The sequence below is a fragment of the Leucoraja erinacea genome, chromosome 3 (genome assembly GCF_028641065.1).
Source record: "Leucoraja erinacea ecotype New England chromosome 3, Leri_hhj_1, whole genome shotgun sequence".
Lineage (NCBI taxonomy): Eukaryota > Metazoa > Chordata > Chondrichthyes > Rajiformes > Rajidae > Leucoraja > Leucoraja erinaceus.
Genome location: NC_073379.1, coordinates 8,118,357 through 8,134,434, shown reverse-complemented (window position 1 = coordinate 8,134,434; position 16,078 = coordinate 8,118,357). Strand labels below are relative to the sequence as shown.

Sequence of the window (16,078 nt, the reverse complement as noted above, 5' to 3'; positions counted from 1 at the left end):
GAAGTTTGGTAACACTCGCTTCTCTCTCATAGGTATTGGTGGTGGGTGTATGGAATGAGCTGCAACGTTTAAGAAACATTTAGACAGATACATGGTTTGGATAGATTTAGAGGGATATGGACCAAACGCAGGCAGGTGGGACTAATGTAAATGGGGCATGTTGGTCGGTGTGGGCAGGTTGGGCCGAAGGGCCTATTTCCATGATGTATGACTATAACAAACTTTTGCTGTTTTCTTTATGTGTACCTTTTCAATTATCTTGGCCATATCATAAATTCCTGTGATGTCTGGATCCATAATAAGGTATCGCGAGTTTTCCAGAGCGTCACTCATTGCCACACCTAACAAAACGTACGACTGAGGTTGACTGGCTGGTTTATTCAGTAAGAGCGGCAAAAAAAAAATAATCAAAGCATCAGAAATGAAGATAGCAATGTACAAATCTAATTACATCAGGAACAAATACGATGCACCCCACTTCCCCACTTTACTGCAGTTTGGGTGACAGCTCGATTGTAATCATGTATCGGTCTATAAGATTGTTAAGGGCTTTGGCACGCTAGAGGCAGGAAACATGTTCCCGAAGTTGGGGGAGTCCAGAACCAGGGGCCACAGTTTAAGAATAAGGAGTAAGCCATTTGGAGATGAGGAAACACTTTTTCTCACAGAGATTGGTGAGTCTGTGGAATTATCTGCCTCAGAGGGCGGTGGAGGCAGGTTCTCTGGATGCTTTCAATAGAGAGCCGGATAGGGCTCTTAAAAATAGCGGAGTCAGGGGATATGGGGAGAATGCAGGAACGGGGTACTGAATGTGGATGATCAGCCATGATCAAATTGAATGGAGGTGCTGGCTCGAAGGGCCGAATGGCCTACTCCTGCACCTATTGTCTATTGTTTCTGCTGACTGGTTAGCACGCAACAAATGCTTTTCACTGTACCTCGGTACACGTGAATAAACTACAGTGGAACTATACTGAAACTGGACATTCACCAAGTTACAGAACTTGCTAATCACGTCCAAAAAAACTTGCTAATCACGTCCAAAAGATGCTTGGGGAAAAAATCTAAACTTACACAGTGGCGCAGCAGTAGAATTGCTGCCGTTGCAGAAGTTGAGTAAAATGTAAGATTGATATTGTAAACTTACAAATGATAACTGGAGTTCCATGCTCAATGAAGTGCTTGGCGATCTTTCTTTGATCCAGAAAATTGCCAGGTGTTTTTCTGAAGAAAAGAAAATCATAAGTTAGCTTGCATTTAATTTCTTATTTCCCTTAGTTTTGAAGAGCACCAAAAGGGAGGAAATATTCACGTGAAGAATTTCCTTTCATCCTAGTGCTGAATGGCTGGCTCCTTATGTTAAAACTGTGATCCTTGGCTCTAGATATTCTAACCAGTGAAAATCAAACTCCCCATTTGCCCATATCAAGCTCCTTAAGAGTTTGAATACCATTCTTCTAATGTCAAAATACCTAAAAATATAACCGCAAAGAACTCAGTGGGTCAAGCAGCATCTCTGGAGAAACAAAGGTAGACAAAAATGCTGGAGAAACTCAGCGGGTGAGGCAGCATCTATGGAGCGAAGGAATAGGTGACGATTCGGGTCGAGACCCTTCTTCAGGCTGATCAGTCCAGATTTTTTGTGGTACCTGCACCTCGCCATTCTTGTGCATAAGAACAGAAATTGAGGACACAAGAAAACTGCAGATACTGGGAATCTTGAGGAAAAACGAAGAGCTGGATGAACACACCAGGTCGGGAAGCATCTGTGGAGAGAATGGACAGCCGTCATTTCTGGTCCGACTGATTGGAGTAGGTAGGAATGCCAGAGAAGGGAGATGGGGGCAGGACAAACCCTGGCAAGTGATAAGTGGATACAGGTGAGCGGTGGGGTAAGTTTAGTTTAGTTTAGTTTAGAGATACAGCTCTGAAACAGGCCCTTCGGCCCACCGAGTCTGCGCCGACCAGCGATCCCCGCACATTATCATTATCCTACACCCACTAGGGATATTTTTTACATTTACCAAGCCAATTAACCGATAAACATGTACGTCTTTGGAGCGTGGGAGGAAACCGAAGATCTTGGAGAAAACACACGCAGGTCACGGGGAGAACGTACAAACTCGATACAGACAGCACGTAGTCGGGATGGAACCCGAGTCTCCGGCACTGCATTCGCTGGATGGCAGCAACTCTACCGCTGCGCCACCGTGATCGCCCAAAGTGACAAAGGCTAGGGGTGAAAGAGGGGCAAAGGAGTCTCGGGTAAGGAAAGAGGAGTAAGATGTAAAGCCAGGGAGGGAGGGCTATGGGCAGAAGAGGACAGTGGAGTAAAGGAGAAACATGGGACTTGGAATGGGAGATTAATGTACAGAGGAGGGGAAAAGAGCAGGGTGACTTGGGTCGTGGGAAAGACATGTCAGCATCGGGGGGGGGGGGGAGGGGGGAGGGGGTGAAATAGGGGTTATTTTACTTTATAGAAACAAAGAACTACAGGTCTTGGTTAATACACAAAAGGACATAAAGTGCAGTAGGTCAGGCAGCATCTCTAGAGAACATGGATGAGTAATGTTTTGGGTCGAGACCTTTCTTCGGACAGGGTCTTGAAGACGGTTCTGGACCCGAAACGTCACCCATCCATGTTCCCCAGCACGTTGTGTCCTTTTAGGGTTTTATCTTAAATGGGAATTCAGTACTCATGCTGTTGGGTACTGAAAGGGTTCGATACCATTGGGTACTGTTGGGTAACGGAACCATTGAACCAATGAAGAAACCATTGAGTTGTAAGCTACTCAAGCAGAATATGACAGTAGAGTCTATGACGTGCACTTATTCCGGTTTGTCACCTCACCCTGACAACGGAGGAGGCCAAGGACAGAAAGGTTGTTATGGGAATGGGAAGGGAAGTAAAAATGATTAACAACTGGGAGTTCTTGCAGGTCTTGGCTGACAGAGTACAAATGTTTGTCAAAATGCTTGCCCAGTAGTCTTGGCTTGGTCAATGAGGACACATTGGGAGCACCAAATGCAGTGTAGATGAGGATAGTGGAAGTGCATGCAAACCTATGGTCTTCCCTGGAAGGTCTTCTAGGGTTCGTGGATGGAAATGAGGGAGGAGGCACAGGGACAGGTGTTGCATCTCCTGAGGTTGCAGGGGAAAGTATCTGGCTCGGGGAACGGGTTGGGTGGGAAGCGACGAGCAAAACCAAGGGCTTGCGGAGTTGTGGAGGGAGCTGTTTCTGCACGAAACGGAAATGGGCGGAGTTGGGAAGATGCAACTGCTGGTGCGACCAGGTCAAAGTGGTGGGAATATCGGAGAACGGTGTGTTGAATGCAGCAGCTGGTTGGGTGAAAGTTGAGGACTAGGGGAATTTTATCCCTGTTTCGTCATCAGGGTGGGAGGGGGGAAGGAGAGTAAGAGCAGAACTGCGGGACACTGAGGAGACACCGGTGAAGGGGTCTGGGTGCTTTCTGAATGCACTGTAGAGAGGTGTATAAAATCATGAGGGGAATAGACGCGGGTAGACGCACAGAGTCTCTTGCTCAGAGTAGACAGAGCTAGACAGAGCTCTTACAGATAGCGGAGTCAAGGGATATGGGGAGAAAGCAGGAACGGGGTACTGATTGTGGATGATCAGCCATGATCACATTGAATGGCTGTGCTGGTTCGAGGGGCCAAATGGCCTACTCCTGCACCTATTGTCTATTGTCAATTGAGATCGATCACATCAGTTGTCCTCTTTCTTCACGGTCCACTACAATACGGTTAATGAAGAAAGATGACATCTTGAATATCCTAGAGCCTCATCTTGGGAGTAGATGCGGCAGAGACAGAGAAATTGAGAGTGGGGGATAGTTTGATGCAGTCAAATAATTACGAGCCTAGCTTTTATTTATCCATATTTTTTAATTAACTTTGGTGATGGGATGTGAGAAGTGTTTCTAGATTGTCTGTCCTGGCTTCTACTTTGCTAATCGGGAAATTTAATCAGTGGCATCAGCAGTCCTCTAATGCTTCTCATAGAGTCACAATCATAGAGTGATACAGAGTAGAAACAGGCCCTTCATTCCAACTAACCCACACTGGCCAATTATGTCCCAGCTACACTAGTCCCACCAGCCTGCGTTTGCCCCATATCCCTCCAAACCTGTCCTATCCATGTACCTAACTGTCTAAACGTTGGGATAGTCCCAGCCTCAACTACCCCCTCCAGCAGCTCGTTCCATACACCCCACCACCCTTTGTGTGGAAAAAGTTACCTCTCAGACTCCTATTAAATCTTTTCCCCTTCACCTTCAGCCTTTTCTACAACTGCTTACACAAATAGAGATAACAGACGTTTAAATTATAATTTCTCCTGTATTTCCTTAAAGAAAATAGAGACATGGTGAGGACTTGGAAATGCAATTAAAGTTAATAAACTCACATGAATTTTCCAAGAACCACAGCCATGATTATACTTGCATTGAAAAAAGTTTTCAGTGTGATTTGCAATATTTATTACATGGAACTATACACGGCAAATCTTCAACTGATTCTAGTTGTTTGCATTATTATTATTATTATTATACAATACAATAGTACAATACAATATTTATTCAATGTCATTTGAACTTCAGTGAGGCTCAAACGAAACTCTGTTTCTACAGCCATACAAACAAAACAATTCCTACAAGACACACAAACAATTCAATTCACACAAACATCCATCACAGTGAATCTTCACACTGTGATGGAAGGCAAGTGTTTTCTCTCCCCTGTGCACCATTTTCCCCGATGTTGAAGCCCCAGGCGGGCAATGGTAAGTCCCATGGCCATTAAGGCCGCGCCGGGCGATGTACGGCCCCGCTCCAGGTCTAAATGTCACAAAGTTGGAGCCCCCGGCGGGCATTGGAATGTCCTGCGGCCATTAAAGCCGCGCCGGGCAATGTTCGGGCCCGTGACAAGGGCGGGAGAAGTTGCGTTGCAGGAGCTCCGAAAAGCGGCCTCCCACCTTGACTCGCGAGCTCCCGATATCACAGTCCACAGGCCTGCAACTGGAGCCTCCGAGCTCCGGAGTCCGGGCCACAGCAGCGCGCCACCACCGCTCCCCACGCTCCGAGGCCAGCCAGCCCCAAGATGGTGAGTGGTCCGCAGGCTCCGCGACTGGAGACCCCAGGTCATTCCGGTTGGAGGCCTCTCCACGGTGCTAGGCCCCAACGACAACGGAGACCCGATAGGGACAAGGTCGGGTCTCCCGTGCAGGGAAGAGATTTGTTAAAGTTTCCCCCTCCCCCCTCCCGCCCCCCACATATACAGTTTAAAACAGTAGGTAAAAAAACACGACAACGACATTTAACTAGACCAAAAAATAAAAAAAAGACAGACAGGCTGTAGGGGGCGCTGCAACGTGAGTCACGCCGCCAACCGGACATTATTATCTGGATTATTGCAAAAGATTGACCACAATACAATGTATTAGAATCATAGTTTATGCATTTTTTCTTACTGAACATGCATAGTGTCAGCTGAAATTCCAAAATAACTTAATAATCCCGTAATTTCATGAGATCCAATCCATTCTATTGACTCCACAATGATCTCATGAGGAGCGTAGAGCAGTATCTGAAATTGCAAACAGAAAATTATTTGTTAGAATTCTTGAGTTAGGAGACATAATTCGCAGAAGTATCAGACTTGAGCATGATGAATAGACTATTATCTAATACAATGCTGGCGGCGCTGGCTCGAAGGGCCGAATGGCTTACTCCTGCACCTATTGTCTATTGTCTATTAGAAAGACACAAATCAGAGCACAGATCATATTTTAATCTAAAACATACACAAAAACAAAACGGACATGGTACCACTGACCATCACTGACCATCAGAGGGGACTGTGTAGAGAGGGTGGCGGATTTCCGCTTCCTGGGAATCCACATTGAGGAGGACCTGACGTGGAGCGTGAACACCACTGCGCTGCTGAAAAAGGTCCAGCAGAGACTGCACTTCCTGAGGGTGCTCAGGAAGAACAACATCACTCAGAGGCTGCTGCTGTCCTTTTATCGGTGCTCCATTGAGAGCATACTAACATACTGTGTATGCGTGTGGTACACCAGCTGCACAGCGGCTCAGAGGAAAGCGCTCCAGAGGGCCATTGACAACGCCCAGAGGATTGTCGGCTGCCCTCTCCTTACCTTGGAGGACCTACACAGTTCCCGCTGCAATAAAAAAACCCAGAATATAATAAAGGACATCTCCCACCCCGGACACTCCCTGTTTGAACTGTTGCCGTCAGGCAGACGGTACAGATCCACAAGGACAAGGACAAATAGACTAAAAAACAGTTTTTACCCCACTGCTATAAAAGTACTAAATGTGGCCGCCAAGGAACGCAGGGGCGATACAGACTAAGGGACTGTGGTAACGGTGAAATCGACAGAAGGATGGAGGGTTGGGTGTGTATGCGTGCTTTGTCTGTGATTTTTATTTATTTGCTTATCTTTATTATTTTACCGTGGATGTTTCGTTAGCTTTAGAAATGTTTGAATGCTGCACTGACTGGCTGACATTTTAAATTTCGTTGTACATGGCCCATGTTACAATGACAATAAAGAAACTATTCTATATTCTATTCTACTATTCTAAAATGTCAGGCAGTATCTCTGGAGATTGGATTGGATTGGATTCAATTTATTGTCATTGTCTGGAGACAACAAAATGCTATTTTCCTTACAGTCATACAGATAAAAAAAAGCACCAAACACAGAAGTCAACGACACAAACATCCCCCACAGTGGCACCAAGGTTCCCCACTGTGAGGGAAGGAGTCAAAGTCCAGTCAACCTCCTCGCTGATCTTCCCAGATGTTCACCCGTGGCCGGGGCCTCCCGAGCACTCCGTGGTCGCAGCTACGGGTGGCCTGATGTTCAGGCCCTCTCGCCGGGAACGATGGAACCCTGATGTCTAACGGGAGAACATCCTCAGCGGCCCGGACCTCTAAATCGGCCAACTCCCACCGGAGTCTGCGGCTCCCGAAGTCCACAGGCCGAGCTGGGCGGAGATTCACGCTGACGACCCCCCGACAAAGAGTCGCAGGACTCCGCGGTGCTGGTCAACGTCGCCCACATTGGGAGCTCCGCGAACCACAGCTCCGCGATGTCGATGCAGCAGGCCCAACTCTCCGGAGCTCCAAACGGCGATCCCAGGTGAGGCATCGCCCGCTCCGCGATGTATCCAGCGCTGCGCCGCCGCTGCTGGAGCTCTGGTCGGTCCCGGCAGGAAAGGCCGCGCCAATCGGGGAGTAGGTAGGCCGCGGGGTGGGGACGAGGACGCGACTCGAATAATAGTCGCATCTTCTCCAGGAAGCGACTGAAGGACGGTTTCCCCCTTACCATACCCTCTTCCCCCCACATAAAACAAAAAAAAAAAAAAAAACATACTTTAAACATACCAAAAAATAAAAAAAGATACCTAACTGAAGGCGGAGGCAGCCAGTAACAGAACCATAGGATGTCCAGAATGTGGATAGGTGGAAATTCCTTCCATCAATATTCTCCATGGATGCTGCATGACTGTCTGAGTCACTCCAGCGCTTTATGTCATGTTGTTTATTAGCCAGCATATGCAGTACTTTGTTTCTATAAAGTACCCCCCCCCCCCCCACCTGCTCTTTCATCTGTCACACCCACCCCCCCCCCCCTTTCTCCAGTTCACCTGTTACCCCAATTACCCTAGTCCCCTGCTTATTTCCCCACCTCTGTACGCATATCTCCCATTCCAAGCAAATAGACAATAGGTGCAGGAGTAGGCCATTTGGCCTTTCGAGCCAGCACCGCCATTCAATGTGATCATGGATGATCATCCCCAATCAGTACCCCGTTCCTGCCTTCTCCCCATATCCCCTGACTGCTATTTTCAAGAGCCCTATCTAGCTCTCTCTTGAAAGCATCCAGAGAACTGGCCTCCGCCGCCCTCTGAGGCAGAGAATTCCACAGACTCACCACTCTCTGTGAGAAAATGTTTCCTCATCTCCATTCTAAATGGCTTACCCCTTATTCTTAAACTGTGGCTGCTGGTTCTGGACTCCCCCAACATCAGGAACATGTTTCATGCCTCTAGTGTGTCCAAACCCGTAATAATCTTACATGTTTCAATAAGATACCCTTGTGGCAGTCCCTGGGGGGTAGGCCACTCCTTGGATCATCCCCCTCGCCGATTGATGGACAGGGGCGTTGGTCTGCCACAGGGTTTACCGGTCGACTCCCGAGGGGTAGAGATAAGAGTGTCGGTGTGTGTTCTTGGACTGTTGGAATTAAAAAGCTTCTTTTGAATCCGCCTGGCGTCCGGTTTTTTCCTGACCTTGACCAGGCCACTACACCCTCTCATCCTTCTAAATTCCAGAGTATACAAGCCCAGCCGCTCCATTCTTTCGCATATTTCTCTTTCATGGCCCCTCTTTCTCCTTCTCCTCTTCACTGTCTGCTACCCATATCTCTCCCTCCCCGACTTTACATTTCATTCCTCTTTCCTTATCTGAAACCCTTTTGTCTCTTTTTTGGTGCCTTTTTTTTGTATACCAGCATCTGCAGTCCCTTGTATCTCCTTACATTTTAACCTGTTGATCTGGAGTGCAAAGAGAACATGGAACAGCACAGCACAGGAACAGGTCCTTCAGCCGACAGTGTCTGTTTGGAACATGAAGCCAACTGAAACTAATGGTATCTGCCTGCACATGATCCATATCCTTCCATTTCAGCGGAGTCAGGGGATTGGGGAGAAGGCATGAACAATGCAGCACAACAACAGGCCATTCGGCCCAGTGTGTGGTCCGAACATTGGTGGAAATGTGTCAGCCTCGATAACAATCAGCACGGGAGCACCTCAAGGCTGCGTGCTCAGCCCCCTGCTGTATTCACTCTATACTCATGACTACGTAGCCGGTCACAGTGCGAACTCCATCATCAAGTTTGCTGATGACACCGCTGTTGTGGGACGTATCACTGATGGGGATGAGTCAGAGTATAGAAGAGAGATCGAGCAACTGTCCATATGGTGCCAGCACAATAAGCTGGCCCACAACACCAACAAAACCAAGGAACTGATTGTGGACTTTGTAGCAATGTTACAAAATTTTGAGATTTAAAAAATCAAGTCTGCAATTTATCCCACCAGATAAAGCATAAAAAGAAGTTTAATTTGACACCTAATTCACTTTCATATCTCAAGTAATAAAAAGGTTATGGCCATTTTCATACTCGGAAATTAGCATCTTGTTCCCTATTGATTTTCTATGGACATAACAAAAAAGCTGTGATCGTGGACAGTCAAAAGCCCATAACCTTCTTAAAAATTAAGAGAACTGAATGAAATTTTCAGTTATCATAGATTGAAGCATTCTGAAACAATATATAAAATAATCTTACTTGGATGACCTGAAATTAAAGCATATAATTAGTTAGTTACCCAATTGTAGCTAATTTCAAACTTCAATTACTAGATCTAAACATCTATCCATTTCTTAATAAATGATTAACATTTTTAAATAGCCCAAGTGTCCAAATAATATTCACAAATAATTCACAATAAAACATGATTTTTAAATCTCATTTACATCAATTTATAGGCCAAATGGAAGGAATTTAGTGTTCAATTGCTGTAAATTAAAGTCAATTTAAATCGGCTTTCTAGTGGGTTCCTGTGAACGCGCTGGTTTAGAACGTTCACATTGCAGTGGATTTGTGCCCTCAAATGCCCAGAAAAATACTGCGGGATATAAAGAGGCCAAAATGAACTACTCGCTATAGAAAACTTTATATACAGGGTTCTTAAGAAGCCCCATTTAATGTAAAAATAAGGTACATACCTTTAATTGTTTGCTTTATAAAACCCTGGGGCTGCGAGAGGTTGCGAGTTTAGAGAGTGGTTTTTAAACTACTATAACTATTTTACAAGGCCATAAAAACTAATAATACCTTTTGCGACGGGGTCTTTCAGCGATTTTCCATTAATGATTTACTAGGCTGAACATTTTCGATTGCAACAGCCTAGTAAAAATCACGTTTTAAACCCGCCCCCTCTAAACAGCGCCAAAATCACACACACGGGGTAGGGCAGATGCTCAGCCACGATTCAGGTAGGTTTTGTAACATACCTAGACTTTGGAAGGAGTAGGATGGGGACCCACAGTCCCGTTTATATCAACAGGTCGATCGTTGAAAGGGTCAAGAGCTTCAAATTCCTGGGCGTGCACATCTCTGAAGATCTTTCCTGAACACTAATGCAATTATTAAGAAAGCACATCAGCGCCTCTACTTCCTGAGAAGGTTACGGAGAGTCGGTTTGTCAAGGAGGACTCTCTCTAACTTCTACAGGTGCACAGTAGAGAGCATGCTGACCAGTTGCATCGTGGCTTAGTTCGGCAACTTGAGCACCCTGGAGAGGAAAAGACTACAAAAGGTAGTAAACACTGCCTAGTCCATCATCGGCTCTGACATTCCTTCCATCGAGGGGATTTATCGCAGTCGCTGCCTGAAAAAGGCTGGCAGTATCATCAAAGACCCACACCATCCTGGCCACAAACTCATCTCCCTGCTACCTTCAGGTAGAAGGTACAGGAGCCTGAAGACTGCAACAACCAGGTTCACGAATAGCTACTTCCCCACAGCCATCAGGCTATTAAACCTGGCTCGGACAAAACTCGTTTCATTAGTAACCCATTATCTGTTATTTGCACTTTATCAGTTTATTTATTCATGTGTGTGTATATTTATATAATTGTATATGGACACACTGATCTGTTTTGTAGTAAATGCCTACTATGTTCTGTGTGCTGAAGCAAAGCAAGAATTTCATTGTCCTATCAGGGACACAGGTCAATAAACTCACTTGAACTTGAACTTGAGCTCATCCCTATAAGCTGTAATAAGGTGTGAGCTGCTCATTCACTAGGCCAACCACTGATGATGGCACGTTTCAGCATCTGTAGTGTATCATGGGGAGAGCGTGCAAGCTCCATACAGACAGCAGCCATGGAACCCGGGTCGCTGGCGTTGTAAGGCCGCAGCACTACTGCTGCGCCGCCGTGCCGATCTTGTGGGATCGGGAAGAAATTCCCTGTGAATGTGGATCCTAAAAGCATCCTTAAAAATAAAAATGGGTGACGCAAAGTGGTGTTTCATGGACTTCAAATGGCAAGGATAGACAAGCATTTAGAAATAAAAAAAATTTCAAAGTTACCTATACCTTTTGGAGATCACCAACTGAAGGAAGAGGCTTGGAAACGTACCCCTGTATTCTGAACCAATTGATGACGCATTTTAAACAATGAAAAGGACTGCCCCAGGCAATATCATTGTGATGATCTTCTAAGATGTGATGATAGGTGTAATAACCATGCACCAAGTAAATCCCCTTCAAAGTAAATATGATACAACAAAGTTAGAATTAATTCAGTGAAAATATGATTTATATTTAGTTTACAGATACAGCAGCAAAACAGGCCCTTCGGCCCACCAAGTCCAGTCTTACCATCGATCACCCAAGCCCACTAGTTCTAGGTTATCCCACTTTCCCATCCACTCCCTGCACACTAAGGGCAATTTACAGAGGGTCAATTAACCTCCAATCCTGCATGGCTTTGGGATGTGGGGGGAAACTGGAGCAACTGAAGAAAACCCTTGCTGTCACAGGGAGAACTTGCAAACTCCACTCAGACAGCACCCCAGGTCAGGATGCAACCCAGGTTTCTGGCACGGTGAGGTGGCAGCCCGACCAGCTGTGCCTCTGTGCTGCCCCAGGCTATTCTGTTCTTTGAAGCATCATGCTTGTAACCATAATATCCAATAACCTCAATGAGGTGGAAAACATAAGAGGCAACGGCAACCTTTGTATTTAGCAAAATCACCACAAAATTCCATCAGCAATTCAGAGGGGGAGAGGGGGAGAGGGGGAGAGGGAGAGAGGGAGACAGGGAGAGGGGGAGAGGAGAGAGGGGAGAGAGAGGGAGGGAGATAGAGAGGGAGATAGGGAGAGATAGAAAGGGAGAGAGAGGGAGAGAGAGAGGGAGAGATGAAGAGAGGGAGAGAGGAGGGAGAGAACATGAGAACGAGATAGATAAAGAGCGAGAGAGAGAGAGAGAGAGATAGAGAGAGTGAGAGAGAGAGAACAAGCGAAATATAGAGAGAACGAGTGAGATATAGAGAGCAAGATAGGGAGAGAGCAAGAGAGAAAGAGAGCGAGGGAGGGAGATATGGAGAGCGAGAGAGAGAACAATTATTAGCAACACTGTGACCATTCGTTACACAAGGTGTACATGGCATCACACATTTATCTGTGTACCTTGAAACTCCCAGGGTCAGAAAGAGAAATATATTTGTGTATGTTTCTTATGTACACGCTCAATAGATCATCACTTGGAAAATAATAGGCCATGGCACGGTGAAAGTAGGGCCTATTGTCCAGGCCGAGTTTAGTGTGTAACTCCTAGACAGAGCAAAACACAGACACTTTTAATCTGATGACATCTTAATTTACCTGAATTATCATTCAATTACATTTACCAAACTACACTAATTGGTGGGGAGATGGTTGAACAAAGGCCAGAGATGAAAAGACAGAAAGTGCGAGTCAAAAAGGATTGAAGGGTTGCAAATTGTGAAGCTAGAGGAAGGAATGTTGGTGGAAGGCGAGGGGGAGGTGCGGAATTTGCAAAAGCTCAGGTAAAGCACAGGGGAAGAGGCGGTGTGGAAAGAAAGTGGGTCTGAATAGGTTTTGTCGTTACCCAAAATTGAAGAATTCAATGCTCATACCTCTGGTTTGTAAGCCGTTCAATCGGAATATGTCGTGCTGTTTGTTCCTCTAGTTTGTATGGGGCCTCAAGCCCCTGTCCCACTTGGCCGACCTATGCCGACCTTATTTTACTCGTGGCCATTTTTTGTAGCAGGTTGAAAAAACGCCGCAACCTACTTGAAGCCACGAGTACGGGCAGACCACTCACGAGCATGAGGAAGTGTTAACGAAGACCTCCCACGACCTCGTGGCGACCATGCTGCGAGTATGAGTCAAAGGGAAGCTCGGCAGAGGTCGGCAATTAGTTCGTACTAGTGGGACAGGCCCTTCACTCTAACAATGGAGAAGGCCCAGGACTGCAAGGTCAGTATGGGAATGTGAAGGGTAGTTAAAATGGTTAACAACCAGGAGATCCAGTAGGCCTTGGTGGACTGAGCACAAGTGTCCTGTGAAACGGTCGCTTGTTCTTACTGACGTACCCTAAACAAGACAATATATGCACGAGTAGGCCATTCAGCCCTTCGAGCCAGCACTGCCGTTCACAGTGATCATGGCGGATCATCCACAATCAGTGCCACATCAGATGCAGTGGGTGAGGTTAGAGGAGTTCTACATCAACCTCTGTCTCACCTGGAAGGGCTGCTGGGGTCCTTGGATGGAGATGAGGGAGGAGGTATAGTGACAGGTATTACATCTCGGAGGTTGAGGGGAGACTTGATAGAAATTGATCAGTACGGGTGTCAGGGGTTGCGGGGAGAAGGCAGGAGAATGGGATTGAAAGGGAAAGATGGATCAGCCTTGATTGAATGGCGGAGTAGGCTTGATGGGCCAAATGGTCTAATTCTGCCCCCATCACTTATGAACTACAGTAATCCCTCGTTCTAATGGACCCCTTTATAACGAATATCGGATATAGCGGCTGAACTTCTGCACGCCACCCCTGGACTGCACCACCTCCCTCTCCTCTCCCCAGCTGCCGCTTCTTCCTTCACTTCTGTCACCTCCTCCAGTTCTTTCGACCTCTCCCAACCCACCCACCCTCCTTCACTGCCTTCCGTCACTCTGTCCACGCAGCCTCTCCCCCCCTTCTCCTTCATGTTCATAAATGATAGGTGCAGGGCATAGGCCATTTGACACCGTCTACTCTGCCATTCAATCATGGCTGATCAAACTCACCCTTCTAACCCCATTATTCTGCCATCTCCCCATAACCCCCGACACCCGAACTTAATCAAAATTCTACCTATCTCTGCCAATTGACTTGGCCCCCACAGCCTTCTGTGGAAATGAATTCCACAGATTCACCACCCTCTGACTAAAGAAAATCCTTATCTCTTTCCTAAAGGAACGTCATTTATTTCTGAGGCTGTGACCTCTGGTCCTGGACTCTCGCACCAGTGGAAACATCTTCTCCACATCCACTCAATCCAGGCTTTTCACCATTCGGTAAGATTCAATTAGGTTCCTAATCATCTTTCAATAAGGTCCACCCTCACCTCCCCCTCCCCCCCCCCCCCCCCCCCCCCCCCCCCCCCCCCCCCCCCCCCCCCCCCCCCCCCCCCCCCCCACCTCCCCTCCCACACGACATACTCCACCATTTCCTCTTAATAATCTAGATCAATTACTAATATTGTATGAATGAAATCGTACTTGTCGTTCTGGTTCAAGTTTTTCCTCAGGCACTCCCCCGGGATATACCACTGTAATAAGAGTATCATTCTCCGGCAGCTCAAAGTGGAAGGGTTGTGGTATTGGAATAGTCTTTCCATCAGCATACTTCTCAATGCACTGCTCCATCTCAGATAACTGTGAAGTAATTAGTCCCATAAACTCATCCTGCAGTCTGTCAAAAACATAATTTGCACTCAACATTAAAGGCATTTTCTCAACTACACGCTGGGCACCATTTGACATGGAAGTCATTCCTCCTCAGTATTAAAGTGGTACGTCTGAAATTTAGCTCTCCTGCCACCATTCAAAAATAAATCAAAGGGGAGTTACCGAGTGGCACCGTGGTTGAGTTGCTGCCTTACAGCGCCAGAGCCCCGAGTTTGATCCCGACTATGGGTGCTGTCTGTATGGAGTTAGCACGTTCTCCCCGTGACCGCGTGGGTTTTCCCCGGCTGCTTTCGTGTCCACACACACTCTAAAGACGTACAGGTTTGGAGGTTAATTGGCTTTGGTAAAATTGTAGATTGTCCCTAGTGTATAGGATAGTGCTAGTGTGGAGGGTGATCACTGGTCGGCGCAGCCTGGCTGCACTGAAGGTCCTGAAGGTCCTGTTTCTGCACCGACAAGACATGGACCAAGGAGGGTTTCACACTAATCCACATTGGGGCTCTTTGGTTCCACTTCCAGCTACATACTACTTTGCATTCCTCAATGAATGAATGAATGAATACGTTTAGTGGCCAAGTATTCACATACAAGGAATTTGCCTTGGTGCTCCGCCTGCAAGTGACAACATGACATACTATGACATGGTTTAAATGCAGCTTCAGCGATAGTCTAGACGATCATACTGTTCCATTCAAAGTAACCTGCTGCATCAATATTTTTTAAATATTGCAGATAGACACAAATTGCTGGACTCACTCAGGGGGTCAGGCAGCATCTCTGGAGAAATGGAATAGGTGATGATTCGGGTCATGACCTTTTCTCCAGAAATGCTGCCTGACCCACTGAGTTACTCCAGTATTTTGTGTCTATCTTCAGTGTATGCCAACATCTGCGGTTTCTTCCTACATTTGTTTAATGTTGCATCTATAGTCTGATGCCAATAGACAATAGACAATAGGTGCAGGAGTAGGCCATTTGGCCCTTCGAGCGAGCACCGCCATTCAATGTGAATATGGCTGATCATCCCCAATCAGTACCCCATTCCTGCCTTCTCCCCATATACCCTGACTCCACTATTTTTAAGAGCCTTATCTAGCTCTCTCTTGAAAGCATCCAGAGAACCTGCCTCCACCACCCTCTGAGGCAGAGAATTCCACAGACTCACCACTCTCTGTGAGAAAAAGTGTTTCCCACGTCTCCGTTCTAAATGGCTTACTCCTTATTCTTAAACTGTAGCCCCTGGCTCTGGACTGCCCCAACATCGGGAACAATGTTTCCTGCCTCTAGTGTGTCCAAGCCCTTAACAATTTTATATGGTTCAATGAGACTCCCTCTCATCCTTCTAAACTCCAGAGTGTACAAACCCAGCTGCTACATTCTCTCAACCAATGACAGTCCCGCCATCCCGGGAATTAATCTTGTAAACCTATGCTGCACTCCCTCAATAGCAAGAATGTTCTTCCTCAAATTA

General features: G+C 46.5%; 1 protein-coding gene across 1 annotated transcript in view; it reads right to left on the bottom strand.

Annotated features, from left to right (window-relative positions):
- The window catches only part of LOC129693701 (ufm1-specific protease 2-like), a 35,529-nt gene that overhangs the window by 5,569 nt on the left and 13,882 nt on the right, over window positions 1-16,078 (bottom strand). The window contains exons 4-9 of the mRNA XM_055630485.1: window positions 14,419-14,611; window positions 12,319-12,462; window positions 11,224-11,391; window positions 5,490-5,605; window positions 1,148-1,224; window positions 247-371 (exon numbers count right to left, since the gene is read on the bottom strand). Coding sequence (XP_055486460.1) covers window positions 247-371; window positions 1,148-1,224; window positions 5,490-5,605; window positions 11,224-11,391; window positions 12,319-12,462; window positions 14,419-14,611 — 823 coding nt within the window. The remainder of the gene's footprint in view (window positions 1-246; window positions 372-1,147; window positions 1,225-5,489; window positions 5,606-11,223; window positions 11,392-12,318; window positions 12,463-14,418; window positions 14,612-16,078) is intronic.